The 21,842-nt window shown below is 41.8% G+C and overlaps 1 protein-coding gene across 2 annotated transcripts; it reads left to right on the top strand.

Moving 5' to 3' along the window:
- Positions 1 to 8,279: 8,279 nt before the first annotated feature.
- gtf3c4 (general transcription factor IIIC subunit 4) lies at positions 8,280 to 18,308 on the top strand. Of its 2 annotated transcripts, none has more exons than XM_022768017.1 (5): positions 8,280 to 8,602; positions 11,874 to 13,604; positions 15,125 to 15,255; positions 15,801 to 15,889; positions 18,090 to 18,308. In XM_022768017.1, the coding sequence occupies exons 1-5, from the start codon at positions 8,288 to 8,290 to the stop codon at positions 18,152 to 18,154; spliced, it is 2,331 nt and encodes a 776-aa protein (XP_022623738.1). In that variant the 5' UTR covers positions 8,280 to 8,287; the 3' UTR covers positions 18,155 to 18,308. The 2 variants fall into 2 exon arrangements, with proteins under 2 accessions (XP_022623738.1, XP_022623739.1); XM_022768018.1 differs by having other exon boundaries at positions 11,874 to 13,626.
- The last annotated feature ends 3,534 nt before the right edge of the window (positions 18,309 to 21,842 follow it).

Raw genomic sequence — 21,842 nt, 5'->3', positions numbered from 1 at the left:
CTACACACAGCCTATCTGGCCAGCTCCTTTACATGGAGCTAACACCGCGTACATCCTGGCAAACCAATTTTTCCTTGACCTCCAAGTAGAGGACGTTCTCCAAGTTGCTGGCTCACTAACCTGAACTGTTTCTGTTGACCAGCTCCACAGAAACACAAGTGAGGCCTTCTTAGAGTAACTGCTGCAAAACACAAACAAAGTCTGACTGAAAATGGTAGAGTGTTACTAAATAAAGTTGAGGTCTTTCTCGATAAATTCCGACTGGCCTGAAATAATATAGAACATAGTCTTCATTTTTTGAGTAAAGGATTTATGCCACTGTCTCATGTGTAGCAGCGCTGCTTTTGTGCACATGCTCGATGCTGTTGTCACTACCAACAACTCTACTTGCAAAATGCTGCAAAGAAATGAGCAAAATCACATTATTCCACACACAACGCTTACTTTTATTGTCTCACAGTTTCAGTTTTTCCACAATGCCTCTAAACACAGTGGCTTTTTTAATGTCGACATGCACCAACAAGGGAGAATTTTTAAAGCAGTCCCTGCTCTCAACTGAATTACAACCACATTGTACTGTTCACTTCAAAATTTGCAAGTTGTTTTCCATTCTATAGCAAACTAGAAACTAAATGCTGCCTGGATGGTAGGGAATCAACTTAATACCTTGCAGTGATTTTCTAAATAGTTGCCAATTTGCAGTTAAGAATAAAACATGCAAAAAAATGCAGTATGATCATTTAGGGGCAAATGGAAGCCTCTGGTACAGGTGTGTCTCCATCCCCATCAGCAAGCACATCCATAACACTTGGTGGTGGGGGTGATCATGTAGGTCTGGCCCTGTCCTGTTTAATATCTAACGGGAGACTGCCTGGTGACTCTGCATGCCAACCTTCAGAGCTACCAGTTCTTCACACAAGTGCCATATGGGCGGCCCAGCCCCATTCCATTAGCGGGGCCCGAGCAGAGGCGAGAGCAGGCCCGGACCCCAGCCCTCCTGGCCTTCCTCTGGCACTGCCACAGGGCATGTCCTGCCCACTGCCAGCTGCCCACACTAGGTCAGAGGATGCAACAGCCGCTGCCTACCTGAGTCTGGCAGCGACCAGCCACTGGTTACAGTGAGACACAATGCATCTTCCAAACTGGAGTGTGCTAGAGCCATCGCACAGACTCCATCAGTTATGAGCTCTTAAAAGCTGTTGTTAAAAATCCTTATTTTACATTTGCACACAGAAAATGTTATGCTGGAGCAAATATGAACAGTTCCTGCTAATGGGCCAACCTGTAATCACTTATTTTAGTCATCATATTCTGCTTCAGTCTCTCAGAACATCCTCGTTTGTCCTTTTAGCTCTCAGACAACAATATTTTAATCTTATCGATGCTTTTTCTGTTTAAAAATGAAATCAAATATTGTCATTAATGAAACAAATTGTGTAGGTGACAAGTTGCAGTGCTAAAATGTCCAGATTAGTGGCAGTTTAGTAATGTGTACAACAGGGTTTCTCCACAGAATTATGCTGGTGATACAAATATGGACATAGGATAAAACTGCGAGCTGCAGCTCTATGAAATCTCTCTGAGTCCACATCAAGACAAGTTCTCTGTCTGTGGTCATTTTGTTTTGCAGACCTCATACTCTCCTGAGCACTGCTAGTCCAAATAACCATTTCATTTATTCTAAAGGTTCTTTTAAAGCAGACTTTGTGCGTCCTAGATCAGGGGGACTGAAACTAATGATATTCAACATCTCCAACTCTGCAGTTATTGGATTTCTTTTTAATTCCACTCTGGTCCAGGCCACATCTTAAACAATAATAAATCAAACATGTTTGTCCACAGGGTCGAGCTGATTGATGATCTATCAGCTACTGACAACTGAAGATATCTGATGTTCTTATTGATTTTAAGACGACGGGACGATGGAACAAACCCTTTTAATTAACCGTTTAAAATCATTATCAGTCTGCTGTGAGAACCTACTGGCATACCAACTCTGTTACGTTGCATTTTCCATTCAGAAAGTCATGGTAAAATACTCAGATTACAAACAAAATTGCAACATACATATTATTCACTCTATTACACTCTATCATATATCCCAAAGAGGCTAAAGCGAGCCATGACAACTATTGGAAAATTCGACCTGAACCCCCGTCTGCTTTTACATACGATTACCAGGACCTCGTCTTTCACCTCATGTATTTGTGAATTAGGTTAAAGTGTTGGGTGCACAGGCATGTAATGTGTGTGAGAGCACCTTCCCTAAAGACGTGCAGAGAAAAGCAGGAGAAGGGCAGGCGGAGGCAGACACATTCAGCACATCACATGGGAATGTCAGTGTGTGCCTCGGCAGCCTGTACCTGCCACAGGACCTGGGGCCTTTTTTAATTAATCATCACACAGGATGAATAATTCAGCCATTATCGCTGGGAATAAATAGAAAGGCAGGTTTTCCTCCTGAGTTCCACCCAATCAGTTTCCATGTTTCCCTTAATAACCCTACAGTTTAGGGCCTGGCCTCAGGTAAACATATCTTCTAGCTGAGTGGCAGGATTTTGTAAACTAAACAAATAGTCCCTTGATTCAGCAGTTCTGGAAAGTTACTTCTTATACATTAGAGTCCTGGGGACATATATTATCATGCAAAATGATCACAGGTGATCTACTGTTTGGACGCAGTCATCATTCTCCATTAGATAATTTTTTATGGGGAAACTGACAAACAGCCAGTTTGAAACTACTCAGTTACAAAGAAAGTCTTACAGACCTTATTATATTGCAAAGCCACTAAATCTCAAGGATGCACGGTGGTGAATCAGAAAACCAGGCTAATGGTCGTAATGCAGGGTAAGAAAATTCAAGCACCTACAATAGTGGAGATTTGTTGACAAAAAAATGTAACAAACCTCCATTGGAAAGTGTATGCAATAATAAAACAGTGATTGCAAGATGCGGTAAGCTAATAAACTAACAGCTTCCTCTGTAGTGTCTGATAAAAAAGACAAAACTTGGAGGCCACGGTTGTATGCTGGGTGTAAGCTTGTGAAATGGTATGTGAGCAGCATCAACAAAGGAAGCAGCAAGTGTTTGCAGCAGTGTTTGGAGACAGTAACAACAATATTCCCTCCAAAACTGGATTCGACACCAGCTATTATGTGGACTTTTTCCAACATGGCACCTCCAAAGATTGCACAGAATAAACTGCACTTAACTTTGATGGATAAATCCAAACCCAGCAATCATATAGACATAGTTTGGAGCACACAGTCTGTGTAGTGTTGCCCACTAAGCCAATATCACAGGTAATCAATCCAATGAACACCAACAATACTCAAATTCAAGTATTTCTATTTCAATACCTTATAAATCAACAGCATGAGAGCATCATAATCTGCCAAACAACAATGAAGAGAAAACAGCCCAGCTCCTATAATTCATTATTAGTGTCAATACAAAAACAGCACACACGTTTCAGACATTATAATAGGTCCTTTTCACTGCACACTTTTTAACTTGTCATGATAGGAAAAAAAACACAGGTGTTACCAATAATGATATTGTTAATTAAAGATGGCTCTTTTACATATACTGCAAGTGTAAGTAAGTTATGACAATGCAACAGTGAGTCAGTATACACAACACAGGACCCTGAAACTGAAGCAGCTAGATGAAATTCAACCATCATTAACATTATTAATTACACCTGTGACTGACTTGTCAACATGACGGCTGTGAAAAGGCCTGTAACAGCAGAAATAACAACCAACAAACACGATTCAGTGACTGAACAGTGCTAAGATCCACTCAATACACATGACATTACAAGTAGCATTTAAGCTAGTTGCTTACCTTGTTCAGGTGAGGCCGGACACAGCTGATGTTAAATCCGTCTTTTACAGGACACGTTTTCTACACAAAACAGGTAACTCCAGCTTTCCCTCCCAGTGGCGCTTGAAGACTGTTGGCAAAAAAGTTTTATGTATGAAAGCTACACAGAGAACAGCAGTATTGACAAACCAGGTAATTTATCTGCGGAGTTTCTACCTTATCCTCGCGCGCCATGCTCAAAATAGTGGCCGGGTCTTCGACCATTTAAATAGTCACGTGCACTGGATTTATCCAACGTTGCCAAAATAGAATAAGCACACTGAACTGATACATAACATATTACTAAATTACCACAGAACAACGGGGTGAATTAAAATGTGTTTGTGGTGCTCATAGCGCCAAAAAATATTATTTAATAAATTCAGTAGTAGTGTCTCTTTCCAGAAACAACAGCTGCCATTATTCTGTATTATCCACAGAACAGTAGACTCCTTTCCAAAGGAAAACAGCTGTTCACAGGTCACGTGTTCAATTTAAATTTCACATGTTCACATATGACAACCAAGATACAGACAATTGGGTCTGAGACTACTATCTTATTAAAGTGAATGGGACAATGGTCTGAGACTTTTGTCCTGTCCACATCCGGGATGATTCATATGTGGGTTTTCCCATGTGACTTTCTCCTTCTGATCTAAAAGAATTTCTGTCAACTGTCTGATTTGTCTGTTGATACTGTAACCTTAGTTATCACAAATAATGATAAGTGGCCATTCATTCCGTGTAACAAATGCCAGTTGTTTTTTTTTGATAAATGCTGTTTGAAATTAAATGAATTAAAATGAATGTGGTTATTTATTCTCTATTATAGACATGTGGATGACAGATGCCAGATTTCTTTTTCAGCAATTCAGTATTAAATAGAACATTTACAGAAACATAAATCAAGTCTGATCAAAGACACCCTTGTCCTACTGTTATTTTTGACCAGTGATCACTGGCTTCCTTCTGCCCTACAATCTGTTAAAACAGTTCACAGCATGTACGGTTATTCTTCCATTGAAAAGCTCCCTCTGATCCTGACATCTTATCACCTTGACCTTTATCAGGTGACTGAACATCCCTGAGGGGAGCTAAATAAAAGCCCAGCACTGTGTTTCCTACTGATACCACTGATGTGATATCAATAGTTTTGTCATTGAGAGGTGGATTTGCTGTTGCTCTGCTGGTGTATGAATCTCTACACATCTCACAGAATTGCCTTTTAGAGGCTGTCAGCATGTATAAAGGGGGAAGGGAGGCTTCCTCATCCCTTCCCGCCCCAAGGACAGCATGGGGGGGCAGAAGAGCACTGATTGAGAGCAACACCTGTCAGGTGAGGCTTTCGCAGTTGACAGCGCAGAATGAGCGCCAAGTCGACTGCTATGACTGCTAATCTCTGACGTGGCAACCTGCCGGGCTCTGCCAGTCTCCAGAGGGAGAGCGCCAGGAGCCCGAGCGCCGAGGCTTTTCTAGGTCTGCAGTCCTGCTAATGTCTCCCTGAACAGAATGAACCACGCTGATATGCTCTAAATACATTTCATTATCATCATCATGATTATATCACTAATTGTGTGTACTCGGTAATGTGCTGCAGCAGCCCCCTCCTGGGAGGTGTCTGAGAGACTGAATGATTAAAACATGTATGATGAACCATGCATCAAAACGTCCCTGCGGGCTTCCTCACAAGATACATGTAAGCAGCTCCACTGACACTCAGAGTAAGCAAACAGCAGAGGATGTGGTCTACTGAGGGCTGAAGGGCTGAGGAGGAACCTGCAGGCAATAACAAGACGGCAGGTGGATATTAGAGATGCAGGGGATTGACCTGAGCTGACCCCATCCATATCCATAAACCCACACTACATAACCTGTATGCCTTCAGACATGACTCCAGTGCAGCCTAAATAATTCCACTACCACACAATAAGTAAACCAAAGGCTGAGGTTCAAATCATGGCTGGGCTTCTTTGGCCTGCACAGTGGTTTGCTTCCATCTTTATGTGTGGTTGACAGGAGAGGATAAAGTTTTTGTGACAGCATTTGATGAATGTTTAATCCAACATTCATACATCCCGGGCTGGGATTGGGTCCCCAGTCAAAACCCACCAAAGACACACAGCAGGTGTGTGAAATATTCATTCACTACATGCTTCATTAAGAATGAAACATACCATGGTCCCCGTTCATTTATTCATTTCGATTATCGAAACAAAAGACAGAAAAATGAGAGATTAAAACATGGTGGGTGCGCTATTCTATATTTGTCTCACAGATTTGTAACAATTTGTTTTGTGACAAATAACTGTGCGTGTTGAAATCCCGCTGTCATCTTGCTGAGAGTCAGGCAGCTACTGTGAGAGGAGCTTTCATGTGAGGGCTGTAACAAATCACTCTGCCTGGGACTCTCCAGCTCTGCATCCGACTGCAGCAGTTTGACCTTTGACCGGTCCAGGAGCGTCTGGTGACTCGTCGCATAAAGCATCCTGATATATATCTGAGCCATCAACTGTGGATGGGACAGTTTTCATATTTTTTATTAATTAACGAATAAATATGACAATTAATGATCTCTCTTGGTGACAAGTGACCGCAGTCAGACAGATGAAATGACTGATGTAGTGCCTGTCAGGGACTGTACTCATTCTTTATTTCTCTCAGAGTGGTGAATGTGTCATTGTTGAATGCCAGTGCTGCTTCAACACAGATCTACCCTCTTTGAATTGATGTGTCACATAGATTACAAAATTTCCCCATGGAGATCATTAAAGTTTAATCTAATCTAATCTAATTAAAACAAGGATGTGCAAGTCCTGACACATTGTCCAAGGCTGAATGTGCTGTTTTGTTCTGAGACATTATAGCTTTGCCAAAGTCAGAGCACAATCACTACTCCACATAAAACAAAGAAAATGTGGTTTTGAAACTCGAAATAACCAACAAAGGTTTTACACATTAATTTGACTTTAAAAAAATATTTCAACAAGGTATGTCACTGTTATTTAACGTGGTTAAGATTCTTTTGATTAAATTATTAGTCACTAGCACATATGAATGAACAAATGCAGATATTTCATCATTTTAGTTTAATTGGCTTTATTATCAATGCATATCAATGGAAATACAGTGTGGCCTTTATTATTTTTCCCCTAATTAATTGTGGTTTGATGCTCACAAAAATGTGATGCAATGTAAGTATAAAGACAAAGACAGTCAATAAAAACACAGTGTACAAAATGAAAAATATATAAATTGATAATATGCACAGAATGTTTGGGTAATTACAACGCTCATTAATAAAATCTCTGAGTAAGGTTATTGATTGTGATTACTTGAGATGCATGCTGACAGTCTGTCAGGGGTAATGGGCAGAATGATTGGCATTTAAGTGAAGTGAAGAATGACCCCAGGAATGATACACCTCTGTCATATTTTCACATTAATACTTTAGTGCATTCAGACATTCTTCAGACCCCATGGCTTTTCACATTTTGTTATGTTGCAGTCTTGTGTTAAAATTGTTAAAATTATTTTTTCCCCTCATCACTCTCCACTCATTATCCCATAATAACAAAGGGAAAACAGAATTTTAGAAATTTTTGCAAATTTATTAAAAGAAAAAGTGAAACATCACATTGAAATAATTATTCAGAGTTTTTACGCAGGGCTTAGCTGAAGCACCTCTGGCAGCGGTTACAGCCTCCAGTCTTCTTGGGTGTGACGTGAGCAGTTTTCCTCACCTGGATTTGGGGATTTTCTGCCGTTCTTCTCTGCAGATCCTCTCAAGCTCTGTCAGGTTGGATGGGGGCGTCGGTGGACGGCCATTTTCAGGTCTCTCCAGAGATGTTCCATTGAGTTCAACTCATTATTATAACTCCTTTAACAGCTATAATCGCAGCAAAAAAAAATATTACATACATACATACATACATAATATTAGATAAGCAACAGATGAGGAAAGTTTAACAATTTGTACCTTGTCAATTTTCGGTTTTAGTGAAGGTCTCTTACAGTTTGCAGAGATTCAGTGGATTTAAACATGAATCATGAATGAAAATAGAGGATAATCTCATTATTAATTAGACTGTCAAGCTGACTTGTTAGAAAAAACAATGTGACAAAATATGAGAGGGGATACATGTATATTTTCATGTCTATCATATATATCTATGCAGTAATTGGCAAATAACTAGAATAGATAATATGTCGATTTCTGGAAGCTATTTTAACACGTGTGAGAATGTTATTTTTACTTCTATATAAATATATATTACTCATCCCAATAGCAAACTGGCATGACAGATGTAATCCCTATTGCTATTGATATTGCTCACAGCGCACTATTTAACTCCGCGGAGGAAGTCCCTCCTTCCTTTACTCCCGCGCTCTCTGACATCACTTCCCTCGCACAGAAAACATGGCAGCCGCCAGTCTGGCAGATTCGGCGAGTTCACTGCCTAGAGATGTTGTCATCAAGACGGAGCCAGAGATTGAGGGTGGTCCACTCTTGGGTTCCGAGGGAGTGTCGGTTAAGCGGGACCCTGTCGTCTCGCTCATGGCCCCGGTGAGCGGGCTGCAGCCGCTCTCCTGGTCGCAGGATCACCGCCTGGCCGTATGCACCACCAGCTCCCTGTCGGTGATGGAGCTGGTGTGCGATGTCCACACCAATAAACAGGACCTGATGCTGCACAGGACCTCCATCCCCGTCCCCACCGACGCAAACAGACTTCGGGTAAATGTCAATGTTCACATGTCTGCTCCGGAGGGTCAATAAGGTAAACAGGTCGACCCAGGACTCAGCTAACATTAGCTTAGCAAGTGCGCCTGATAGTAGAAACACAGCTAAGTTAGTAAACACTGGTCGTGTTGTGAACTGTCAAGTCGTCGACCGCATTCATAAACTTCTAATAATGGCTCTGCACGTAATAAATGTAATATTTTACATTAGATAAACAACAACAACAACAACCTTTGCTAAGCTAGTTAGTGTTGCCCTCATCCCTCCCTGCAGCTGCAATAACCAAAATAGATGGAAACAGCTCAAGAGATGTGACAACAATCTCCACGTTTCACACTTATCATCTGCTCCTGGACCAGTTCACTCTCATTACATATTAATGAACTGACCTCAGCTTTTCTTTTAAAATTTCTCATCTCAGCTGCTAAACCGGAGGCAAAGGTAATAGGTCATCTACACATCAGTTATAGACTATAAAGTGTCATGAAGAGTTGATGACATGATAAGTGCCATACACCAGGATGACTGATTTCAGATTTCTTGGTTTCGCTGACCAACAGCCCAAAACTTAAAGACATTTAATTTACAATGTTATAAAACAGAGAAACCACAAATCATCACATTTATGAAGCTACAGACAATGAGAGATTAGCATTTTTGCTTAATAAACGACTTAAACACTTCATTAATTAAATAAGCCAGTGTCTCAACCCTACAGTTAAGAGATGTAGTTCAATGATTTTAAAAGACTGTTACAGAAATGTACCATGATCATTATCTCTTTACCAACAGACTTCCTTTGAAATATATTTAATCATGTCACTGTTACCAGCTGTTATATATTTTTTTGTTTCTACCTGAGTTCTTGAAGTGATGATGTTACTGGGTTGTTAAATCCATGATTGCTGAGAGGGAGGCTGACTTTGTTGAGATGAAAACTGTCAAGTTGAGCCCAAATCAAAAGCTGCCAATTAATTATTGTAGCAATTTAAACAGGCATGAGACAGAATCAGGAAACTGTTCTGGACACTGAGGCATGTGTAACTTTGCCTCATTAAGTACCAGAACCAATTCTTGTTTTAAGATGATCAGTATTCTTGCTTGTGTGTGAGACTGTGAGAGATTTAGTTTCCAGCTAAAACACCAAATTCAGGTCTCTAGATGTTATGCAAAAATGGTCAAAAGTATTGAATAAACAGTCCTGGGGCACAACCCTGACTTTAATATTTTTAAAAATTTGGCCTTCCCTTTTGGTAAAAAGCATCAGTCTGAAACTTTAAAAACTGAATTGGATAAAAACTGTCTTGTCTACATAATTTACATACAGATGCAGAAGAAGTCAAATTTATGTAGCGTTTTAGCCAGAGAGGGACAATTGATTGAAATGACCTGATTAATTATAGTACAGTGTTTTCCTTACACCATATGTCAGTGTCAGGCAAATAGCGCCTGTGGGCCAAATCTGGCCCTTCACTGAAAATATTCGGCCCCCTAGCAAAAGGTTAAGTTTTCCCTTTTGTAGTTTGCATCAAAACTTTCGCATAACTTTTCACAAATCTATTCTAGCATCTAATTATAATCACTGATTTGCATTTCAAACATAAATAGGTGGCAGTCTAATAGACAAAGGGGCTGATTAAAAAATGTCTTTTAAGGCAACAACAACAACAACAACAGCACTTTCATTTAACTGTAAATGAAAAATGTGACTGTGGATAATCATCAATTCAAGTCCTGTAGTACAACACAAAACATACATCTGTTTATGCCAGTCATTTTTTCTGCACTGTTAATATAAGCTGCCGTAACACCTGAAAAATGACATCTGCCCTTGGATACAGTATTAAAACAACCAGGTTTATTTATTTATTTATTTAAAAAAGAAAAAAAAAATGACATATTCAAAAACAAAATCAAAAAATGTCAACATACAGTACTGACTAAAAACTGTGTTGGCCTTCCATCTGACAAAGACTGGCCACATTGCTGACCCCTGTCATATATCAAGTAAAGTCATCAGTATTTGCAACAAGCCAATACCATTGTTAATAAGTAACACAGGTGTGTCTGAAGAACACACAGGTGATTACAAAACGACATCTGTGAGTGGGTTGTAACGGTGTACCTATCGGTGTACTTGTCAAACAACTCATGTAAACATGCCTTAGAAGCGCAGCCAAGCTAGTACTCACTCGTGTGCTATTAGTTTGGCAGTGATGGATGTTTCTGTATTTTCATTATTTACTAAACTGAAAGAAAGATAATTAAAGTGATGGAATACAAATGTTGATGCATAGAGAAACTGGAAAACTGTTTTGCTCTGGTAAATATGTCTCTGCGCAGCTGCTCTAGTGTGTAAACATGATTGTTTATAGGTTGGTCTCCACTCCAAAAATCCACTTGGCAGATGAAATATTGGACGGAGCTGAATTTAATAATCCACTAGACACAGTGACAGAAGGGTAAAGTTGGTTTTCTGCTGTCGTTTATAGATATGGTTAACTGTTTGTCAATAGGAGGGTTAGTGAGCTGGGAGCAGACGACAGCATTCAGAGTCACTGTCACAAAGTACATGATTTTATGCTGAGTACTAGTTGATCCAACTTGTTTGGCAATGATGCACTTTTGTCCTGCTCATCCTGCACTTAATACTCTATACATGAAATGTACTTAGATTGATGCCTTTGGGTTTCAGCCAGTGTAACCCAAAGCTGACACTTAGCGCTGTAGAGATGCTGCACAAGAGTTGCACAACACATGTTCGGATTCCTTGCTATTTTTCAATGGTTAAAAAATTAGCTCCTATGATTTAGAGCAGTGGTTCTCAAAATGGGGTCCGGGACCCCCAGAACTCCTTGAGAGGGATCCTGTGGGTCCCCAGCAAAATTATATATATAATCCCATCCATAAGTAAGACAGGGACAGAATGTATGAATATTGTGGTCATAGGTTTCAAACACTTTTCGTAAGAAAACATGTGAAAGCAAAAATCTTATCAAATCCTTGCTCTAATTTGTGTCAGTGTAGCGGTCCTTGATGTCAAAATGTTTGAGAACCACTGATTTAGAGTATTTCAAAGTGTTTCGGAGATGATGATTTTTAATTTTTCGAATTATTTGTCGTCTTTCAACAAAACTCAAGTGTAGTCTCTAATAATCCAGCTTCAAATATTGTATCCCTTGTAGTTTGGATGTACCCTGAAATGAGTTGCAAACTTTTCTTAACCCTAATTATTGCTTTGATCTTTGTCTTTTAACTTTTAAAGGTGGGACCAGCAGCTGAACAAGCCCAAGTGATGGAGAAGTTCTGCACACATCCGGACCCCTCTGTAAGGCAAGTTTTCCTGGCCGACAAAGTGATGAACCCGTCAATAGGAGTGCACAAAGGGATAAAGTATGCCAGTTGGTCTCCGTTAGGTTGTGAATCTAGTGGACGTTGTTTGCTCGCTTGCCTGACACTTGACCATAGACTTACCATTCACAACAGCCACAAGCGCCTCGAGTGGAACATGCTGGTCGATCTCACCAAAAAGTACAGTGAGAGGCTAAAGGAGCGAGGCTACGCCAAAAAAGACAACAAGCCGCCGCAGGCTAACCTGCTGGACTTTGAGGAGCTGCAGCGGCGTTTCCATATGCAGACGCCTCTGAGGATGGAGTGGTCGAGCGTTTACACAATCAAACAGGTTCAGCCGGACAACGCATGCATAGATGTGGAGATGGTGCTCCTGGCTGTCTTAATGGAAAACGGTGACCTTGTTCTGTGGAAGTTTGTGTTGCCGTTTCTAAACGGGGCAGATGTCGTGTTCTACGACATCATCGAATCAGGTGTGAGCAGACCCAGCGACTTGGCGTGGTGGGAGTATGAAAACGCAGATCGCAGGATGAGCGGCCTCATCATCGGCAGTGAGGTGGGACCTGTCAAGATCATGCCGGTCAGCCTATCTGGAGTGAAGGGCTACTTCACCCTCCGACACCCTGTCATCCTCTGGAAGGAGTGCGACGAGATCGCTGTGGAAAACATCAAATGCGTCCCGATGATCCACCCAATCCATAAATCCAGCTGCAGCCTCATCGTCGCCTCACGTGGCTGCTACGTCTTCTGGTGCTTGCTCCTGATTTCACCGGCTGGACTGAATGTACACAACTCTCACGTGGCGGGGCTTCACTCGCTCCCTGTGGTCTCGCTAGCGGTCAGTCATCATGGCGTCGCAGTGTACACATGTTCCTTAGACGGGTGGATAAAAAAGCTGACGCCAACGTTTACTGAGAATACTCTGATTTTCAAACAAGAGGACATGCTGCAACCAGAAAACCTAACAAGCCGGCGGATACACGGGATTGCCGTTAGCCGCAACGGAGCGTATATTGCGATGGTGAGCACACAGGGTATCGTGGACAGCTACCATCCAGTTACCAGGACCTACCAGGTTCACTTTGTGACCCTGAAAACACCAGAAATGGCAGCGACGCTGCTGCTCAAGTCTCCCACACAGAACTTGTACAAAATGGCCGACCTGCTTGATATTGTGAGGTGGCAAATTTTGAAAAACAAGTGTATCCCTGCGTCACTGCTGGAGGAGCTTGATCAAAAGATCCAGGAAGTAGACTCGCCCTATTTGTGGCGTTTCAAGCTCTTTCTGGTACGTGTACTTTACCAGTCCCTACAGTCCCCTCCTACAGATCATCGCTTGAAACCGACACATGAGGTGAACAAGGTGTTAGTGAGGGACGAGGAAGACGGAGAGGAGGAAGAGGAGGATGGGCAAGAGGAAGGTGAGTCTGGCGGAGTAAAATCGGAGAAGGAGGAGAATCAGGAGGAGCAGAAGGCGGAGGTGCAGGCGTGGATTAATGCTGTGGAGACGCACCTGATGAGAGAAAACATGAAGAAGGTGCTGGGAGTGGTGTACCTCAACACCTGGATTGCTCAGAACACCAGCATACCCACCTGTGGCCTGGTGGAGTACCTCGCCAAAGACACTAACGACAGAGCCTCAGAGGTAAAACTCAGTGACTCCCCTGGTAATTATTCACTTCAGCTTCTTATCATGAACTCCCTGCTCAGATTCAGTGATACTCATACAGTCCAACGTATTGCAGCTGCACAGTGTACACTGAAAGCACAAAGTGAGTGACGCCAATCCAGTTAAGCATTAATACCTGCTTTAAGAAAATGGCCTGAATCACAGCTTTACTCTAAAAGTGACAATGTAACTTTAGAAAAAGAAAGTGTTGATACATTCTCTTGAAAAGGACCTTACAACCTGACACTATGAGCATTTCATTTTTTTGTAAATATCTGTTTAAGGGTTGAGCCGATGATCTCGATGATCGAAGATCATCAGAACGATCGCTGATTGGTCACGCCTCTTTGCAAAGATGATATTTGACTTGTTTTCCAATTAATGTAATAATTTATCATATGTAGTATTATATTAATACTAAATTTAATTTGCCTGCCACAGTTTATAACCACATATAACAAGTCTTCATAACATGCCCCTACCCACCCCATCCACCGCCGCCCCCATCGTATCGGCTTTTGGCAATTTCACGGGATGATCGGACTGTGGTTAAGATCGCGCAACCCTAATCTGTTTATGACAAGTGCATCAATGCATCACATTAATGTTGGTCCTTTGTGTGCCACCAAAACAGGGTGACCTGTGGTATCTGGCCCCAAGGCCCTGTTCAGACCTTTAACATGCATCTTGGTTGTGATGCGATCACAAGTGGACAGCTCTATGTCAGTTCACACCTGGCCTGCATCCCCAGTGACCACTTGTGATCGGGTCTGACTTCCCTGCTGTATATGCAGATAAACACACACATCATATCTGTTCACAAAGACCAAATCTGTTGTTGTCTCTAATTGGTGGGAGGCAGCAAAGCACTTTCAGCGCTGGAAATTGATAAAAGAAGAAGAAATCAAAAACAATACAGACTGAGTCCCAATGTGTCCTGGACGCATTAACAGCTGCACTTCAAGCTGTCCACTTGTGATTGGGTTTCCCAAGACGCATGTTAATACCGGGTCTGCACAGGGCTAAGACGGTTGCAGCAGATCTTTTAAGTTCTGTAAGCTGCACAGATCAGACTTGTTGCATCATCACACCCCCCAAACTCCCTGACGCCAGTTCGTAGTTTGTCTGTCCTTAGGCCACTGTCAGTAGGTCAATTCATATCGTCATGCACTGTTGTTATGAGATGGTCAGTTATCCGCCTCATCAGTGAGTGGTCATGTTTGGGCTCATCAGTGGTAAAGTACAGTATGTGTCACCAGGTGAAGGTGCAGTCTGTTGGGGGTAGACGCAGTACAGCTGATCAGCTCTGATTTTAATGTGTTATATCAGCTTGAAATAAACATGTTTTAGCCTTTATGAGATTGGCACTAAACTCACATTCATGCTGTCTTCTCTGCTACCACTATTAAATGAATTCAGTGTATTTGCCTTCACTTACACCCTCTGGCTCTGTGTGTGTGTGTGTGTGTGTGTGTGTGTGTGTCTGTCTTCCTCAGGTCCTGATTGGCCACATCAAGAACAAGATGAACAAGCAGACGTTCTCAGAGCGCTGCAGCCTGTGTCAGGCCGTGCTGCCCTTCACCGACCACAAACAAGCCATCTGCACAAACGGTCACATGTGGCTCCGGTACACTGATTATTCTTGATTTTTCTCCAAGTTTAAATCTAATCCACTAAATATGCTTTTTATTAGCTTTAGCCTCACTGGAAGCGTAGGTGCTCGGCTGGTTCAGACGCCACAGTTGAGCCTGACAGTCAGGACATGAATTGAATCTTAATGCCAAATGCGCTTCTTTGACGGTTTATTTATCTTCACAGAGCAGTAATCAAGCCTCCCACCTCTTGATATTTACCCATGCGCCACTCTCATCGTCTCATAAATATCGTCTGTCAAACATTTCTGCTGCCTTCTTGCTAGCAAGGATGTGGTGCTTCTGGTGGGCACTGAGAGGGAAGTCTGTGCCCGTCAGTTGTACCTCAGTGCTGTTTCTGCTCTACTTGTGTGTGTGTGTGTGTGTGTGTGTGCGTGCGTGCGTGCGTGCGTGCGTGCGTGCGTGCGTGCGTGCGTGCGCGCGCGCATGTGTGTGTGTGCGCGTATGCGTGTATGTGTGTATACATGTCTCTGTCCCTGCCAGCCCAGCTCTCTAATGCCTTTCTCCCGGTTTCCTCCAGGTGTGTGTTGTCATACCAGGCCTGCCAGACGCTGACGTTCAGACGTTGCCTCCTGCTGGATAGCATAGCCAGACTGCCAAAGCCTGAGGGTAAGCGCCACTTTCCATCTCCCTCCACCTCCATTTCACAGTCACACTCTCGATCAGCCGTCTCCTCCTGTCACCTTCAACGTCAGCCTTCATCCCACTCTGCCGCTCAGATCATCACTTGACATTTTCGGATCTCGAGTCAGTTGAAAACGTAATACTGAAAAACATGAATGATTATTGAAACGAGAGGGTTTTTTTTTTTTTTCTCTTCTTCTTCTCTAAAAGTGTTTATGAGAAAGCAGGAAGTTCAGTCTTATCTCGTTTTCTTGGCTTGAAGCGTTTGTCACTTCTGTCTCATTACGGCGACATTTTGGAAGAATGGCAGGCGTTTATTTCTCATCTTAGCCTGAGAACTATGAGCACTGTTGCAGGAGTAAATGATCTTTGTGTGACTTTTATTCAGTTTGGTCACAAAATTACATTCTATGAATTTTTTCAGACCTTTACTCAAATATTTGCTTTTTGCTTGTGAACTACTGGATGATTTTACGCATTCAGGCCGATAAAAAATGTTGAATGTTGAATGTCGGGGCGTCGTAAGCAGACACAACCTTCGTTTTAAGGAATCAGACGCCAAACCAGAGAAGTAAACCAGGTTATACTTACAGCTTTCTGCAGCCTGGTCTCTAGCGAGCCGCCGAGCGTCTCTCCTGTGTGACCGGTGACAGGCTGTCAGCCGAACACTCAGTCACACTGGACAGCAGTCGACGAGGTTGCACCAGTGTCGGTTTCTAAACTAGTTCAGCCAACTTCACTTTAGCACTCGGCACCAGAGCTGAGAGCGTCGGGGCAGTGCACAGACCCGAGTTGCTCTGCCCATTTTTTCTGTTCGGTCATTTTTTCTCTTTTAGGCAGGGCTTGGTTTATAAAAGTTGATGTTTCTGTCATGATGTTATCCTGCTTTACTCTGTGAACAATGACGCAGCAAAAAAATGTGTCAGTGGACTCTGGGACTTCTTGACTGATGATCTGAGTCATCATCGTTTAGGGGGGCGGCCCCACAGATTAATATATAATGCATGTAAACCCACTGTCCAGTTACCTGACCTCTCTCTGAGATGTACTCGAATGTTGTAGATAATGAATATGTTAGATTTAAATATATTTTATCGGTACATGACACTTTTATTTAAGTTTTCTGACATATTTGCTTTGTATTTGTTCTGCAGCACGTCTGTCATTAACACATAATTAATGCATTACTATTTAGAGCAGCACTGGGTGTCATTTCAGATCCATCCTGATGCCAACAATATACAATATTTAAAGGTGATATTATTAGATACTAAATGCTATGTGATTAATTAAGGAACCGTGAATTGCCATGGTTTTATGTGGCGCTTTAAAAAAAACAAAAAACAAACATACTAACAGCAGGTTTAGGATCAGCTGTGTGGTTCCTGCAGTGATTACAGTAGGGTGGGAAAAACGTTGTACTCTTCCCAGTGTTTGAGGTTTGGATTCATCTGACCGCTACATGCATCGCAGGTCTTTACCAGTCTTGCCTGAGCGCCTGAGGCACGGCTCTCCTGGTCATTCCAGCCTATCGGAGCTAAACACTGACGGCTCTGTGCAGTTTTGGCATCTGTCAGAATCACCATCATCCCAGCTCCTGTCTGAAAACATCTCACAGCTGTTTGTGCTTTTCTGTGTTTGGGTGAACCACGTGTGGCAGTTATGAACTTTTACTGATTTGAATATTTTTCAGATTTGGACGATGTTACGTTGCTGGTTCGACTGTCAGTAAAACTAATGGGTTTTTTTTTTGGAGGGGGGTCAAACGTAGGTGTTACATAAATATTTTGGTCACGTCATATAGAAACAGGAGGTGTTTAAAAGTAATAGTATAAAAGAAATATATATATATAAATATATATATATATATTAGGATTGCCGAATTGTCCAGTCCTAAAAAAGGACTCTCACAGTGAATCCCCATGTACATTTATTTAATTCCTTTAATTCCTTGCTCACATAAAGCGTTCTGACTGGTCCGACATGTGAAACATTTTTTTAAACACCCTCATGGCTCTCTTGTGTGATGGCGCTCAGTCCAGACCTGTGCCATGTTGGAAATGTTATGGTCCAACCTACTAAGACTGCTGTAAGGACTTTTTCATAACAAACTGCAGTCTGAAAAAGTCTTTTATATATTATGAAACCTTCAGTACAAACACCTTCAGTTTTTCTTTGCCTGCAGATCCAGAGTGGATAAAGAAGATCCTGCAGGCGCCGTGCACGCTCTGCGACTCGCCCATGATCTAGAGCTGAACGATCAGAGGAACCTCAGGGCTTCCCTGCGACCTTCAGAGCTGCCTCCTCTGACGCAGGGTCCAATTTTTGTCAGACATCACTGCTACAATTTTTTATTTCATGTATTTTGTTCACCTTTTTATTACTTTATTTTGGTATCTTAAAAGTGCAAATAAAAGGCTTTGATTATACGTTCAGGCTCTTATTTCCTCACGAGTGCAGCCTACAAAGTGTGCAGAGAAGCTGTTTCCCCCTGCCGCAGTTTTAAATTAATATTTTACTGAGGTAAAACAGTTTGGAGTCAAACTTTACAGATTTCTTTATTTTCCCTCCCTCTAAAATTAATTCCCAGTCAGACACAGTGTTTGCACAAGGGTGCAAAGAAACAAAGTTTAAAATGTGGTTATATGTGGAGGTTTTTATTATTCAGTAGGACTTCAGGGCACCATAAATAAGCTCCCTCATTTTCCTTCTGTTGACTATATTTCCAAACCTTTGGTGTAGTTTTTATTGCAAGTAAGTGGAACTTACTCTGCTAGTCCTATTTTAGTGAGTTTTTTTTTTCTTCTTCTTTTTTGAGTGCAACAAATAATACACTCTGAATAATACATACTCTGGAAAAAAAACTCAACATACCTACTTTAATTGGCACTGTAAAACAATTTCCAAGCTCTGGGAGGAGGAGGAGGAGAGGGAGGGTGGTGGTGTTCAGTCATTCTCTCAGATGAGGACTTCCGCTAATGTAAACGCAGAAGAGAAGGAGCGGCGAGGCAGATGAGATGAGCAAGAGGCAGGAAGAAAGCGAAAAGTGTGCTTAAAAACCCGGCGCGGTCCCTCCCACGGGAGCGTGTTGTAATGAGATTCAGCAGTAATGAGGGACAGAACATGGCGCCAGATGTGATTCTAATTCTAATCAAGGAGGGGAGGGTGGTGGTGAATTGGGAGGGTGGGGGTGGGGGGTTAGAGAGCATATTGTTAAATACAATTAACCCTTTTTTCATATTTGGAGGGAACAAGAGCTGCAGGGAGGGGATACAGGCTCAGCGGCATGTCCTCCGTCCCTCCCCTCGGCCCCGGCTCCTTGTTTTGGAGACATGGAGGTCGGCGGCCGCTGATCAAAGAGGAAGCTGGACCTGAGAGACTGGGCCAGCAGCAGAGCCTCCTCTGTTCACTCCCACCTCTCTCATCCCTTACATCCCCGGGCCGGCAGAGGTGGGGTGGGGTTTGCCCTTCCTGTGGTGTCACTGGAGATGATAGCCTGCCCTGGGGCGAGGAGAGAGGAGGCAGCTCTGTTCCAAACCCTCAGGATCTCATGAAAGGGGACCTTTTATTATATTTTTCTAAACCCCACATTTCTCTGCTCAGTGGTGGCATTTACTGGTCCGAGACTCAGTGAAGATTCAAGTTGGGGACGACGCGGCGTCTCCAGTTTTACTAGAAAGTGAACCATTTATCATGTTATTGTGGCTGCAAGAGTTCCTGACATGTTTTGGACTAGTGGTTTAATTAGTTTTGGGGAAAAAAGTGTAGTTTTGAATGAAGAACAGTGTGGCTAAAAATACAAGTTACAGTGTCGTATAAAGTAGAACTCCCATCTCTTTTTCTTTATTTTACTGGATCCTCATTAACCTCTGCAATAGCAGGTGCATATATGTATATATGTATATATGTATATATATATATATATATGTATATATATATATATATATATATATCATAATGAAACAGACACTGAGAAATGACTGATATTTACAATGGAACCAGTTACTCTACAGTTCACACCTCCATCCATAAAGACTACTGCAACATCAGACAGGAAGACGTATTTTCAGTCATGTTGTCGTCTTTATGCGCATCTGCATTTGTTTCCTGAAATCCTTCAGAAGCTCTGTACATACAACTGTATGTTTTAAAGGATTAGTGTTGGGCCTATAACTACTGTAACTGCTGTTTACTCACACACCAGTGGGGTTTGTGTGTGTTTGGCTGGAGTACTCCAATAAACTTGAAAACCTAAAAATACAGTTTTCCTCATGACAGCGAGCAGAGTGGAACATCATCCACTGAGAGAGAGCCACAGACCATGATGCTTAATAATACTAGTATGGTATGAACAACAACAACCTATTAATACTTAAGCATTAAGATGATTAATTGTCCTTTTGCAGAGCACTAACATTTGCGCCAATGAAAAATATGAAGAAAAAAATGCGGACTACATGTACGCAACCATGTTATTTTTTCTGGTTACAACAAAAACATACAAATGAAAAAGAAAAAAAAAAATCAATTTTGATTCATGTTCCACTTAACAGATTTTTACAGAGCTTACAATCACATCTCTTGTTCTTCCTCAGCAGGAAAGAGTTGGCCCAGTTTCTGACCTAATAATAACCTAGTAAGTGGACCTTGAGTAACTTTTTTTTTTTCTTTTGTTAAATTACAAAAATATTGTGTTTCCTTGCACTCCTCTTGTGATAGCCTTTGTCATGTCCTGGCTTTATATTTGATTGAATCCCACCTTCACAAAGCTGTTTTGTCCAATTTTAAGATGCTCATTTTTAGCAGCGTGTGTGTAATCACCTCCATAACCAACCTTAACCACATAAGTTATTGAAACCTTTATTGAAGCCGTGTGTGGAGAAGATATATGAAAGTATTAATGCTTCCTCAGAGATTTTCATCCAAATAATATAAGTTCAAAGAAAAACATGAATCCTCCTGATTGAGCCAAAAACAGCACAACTGTAAACTAACCTTGCTTTCTGTGAAAGTTGCTGAGCTCAGCGCTTCATTAAAACAGCTTAAGCTTAATTACAGATTTTAGACGATGCTCCAAAGACATATGAGCGAGTTAACGGAAAAGTTAATGAGCTCTTCCTCAGCCGTGGCTGTGGTGGGTTTGCAGTGTTTGGTGCCTTCGTGGCTGCCACGCTCCCCCTGTTTTTTTTTCAGCCTGGGGATTTGGTGCAGGGTGTGTATGTTTGTCAAGTGGAAGTGGCTCCTCAGGTTGTAATGTTCCTGTCACTGATAGGTGGAGACCAGCTCTGTTACAGAGGTTAGCTGTGTTTGGTTGATCCTCCTCCTGCTTTAATATAATAATCCGTCAAAGAGCATCTCCACTAGTAATTACCTGCTTCCCCTCCCTTTCTCTCCCACTGTCTTTGCTCTCAAGACTTCAAACAGGGGATTTTTCTCTTTGCATACAATATTTATATCCTTTATGTCAGTGGCTGGATGGCATAAAACATTCATGGCACCTTTTCACACCTTAATTTCATGTGATATTCCTTTTGTTTTGTTTAGACTAGATTTTGAACATGATATGTCCCACTGTATTCTCTCAAGAGTATCGATTCATTTTGCTGCTTCAGAATTTTTCTCATTTACACTGTAAAACGTGGCAGCTGCTTCACCGCCTCAGACACGCGACTGCATCACCTCAAAAACACTGTTTTTCCAGACCTGGGGCTTTTATGAGTCTCCTGTTGATTTTTTTTTTTCAGGGGTAGGTAATGATGATATACACCATGAGACAATGTACATTTGTCAGCCGTCAAAGAGATGCCATGTTGTCTGCATCACAGCTGCCGTCTCTCTGTCTCCTGTTGTATTCGCTCAGTGTGAGCAAATCAGTGAGCAGGTCTGGACCACTTTATGGATTTGTGAAAAAAAATGATTGTTTGGTTATTTTATTGAT

This window comes from Seriola dumerili, unplaced genomic scaffold (assembly GCF_002260705.1).
Source record: "Seriola dumerili isolate Sdu_G_001 unplaced genomic scaffold, Sdu_1.0 BDQW01001387.1, whole genome shotgun sequence".
NCBI lineage: Eukaryota > Metazoa > Chordata > Actinopteri > Carangiformes > Carangidae > Seriola > Seriola dumerili.
The sequence above is the reverse complement of the archived record's forward strand: the minus strand, read 5'-3'. Positions and strand labels throughout refer to the sequence as shown.

Excerpts from the sequence above, each read along its gene's own strand:
- gtf3c4 (XM_022768017.1), top strand. The coding sequence starts at position 8,288 with ATGGCAGCCGCCAGTCTGGCAGATTCGGCGAGTTCACTGCCTAGAGAT. Across the intron at positions 15,256-15,800 it reads AACGGTCACATGTGGCTCCG|GTGTGTGTTGTCATACCAGG; the intron begins GTACACTGATTA and ends GGTTTCCTCCAG. Across the intron at positions 15,890-18,089 it reads CAGACTGCCAAAGCCTGAGG|ATCCAGAGTGGATAAAGAAG; the intron begins GTAAGCGCCACT and ends CTTTGCCTGCAG.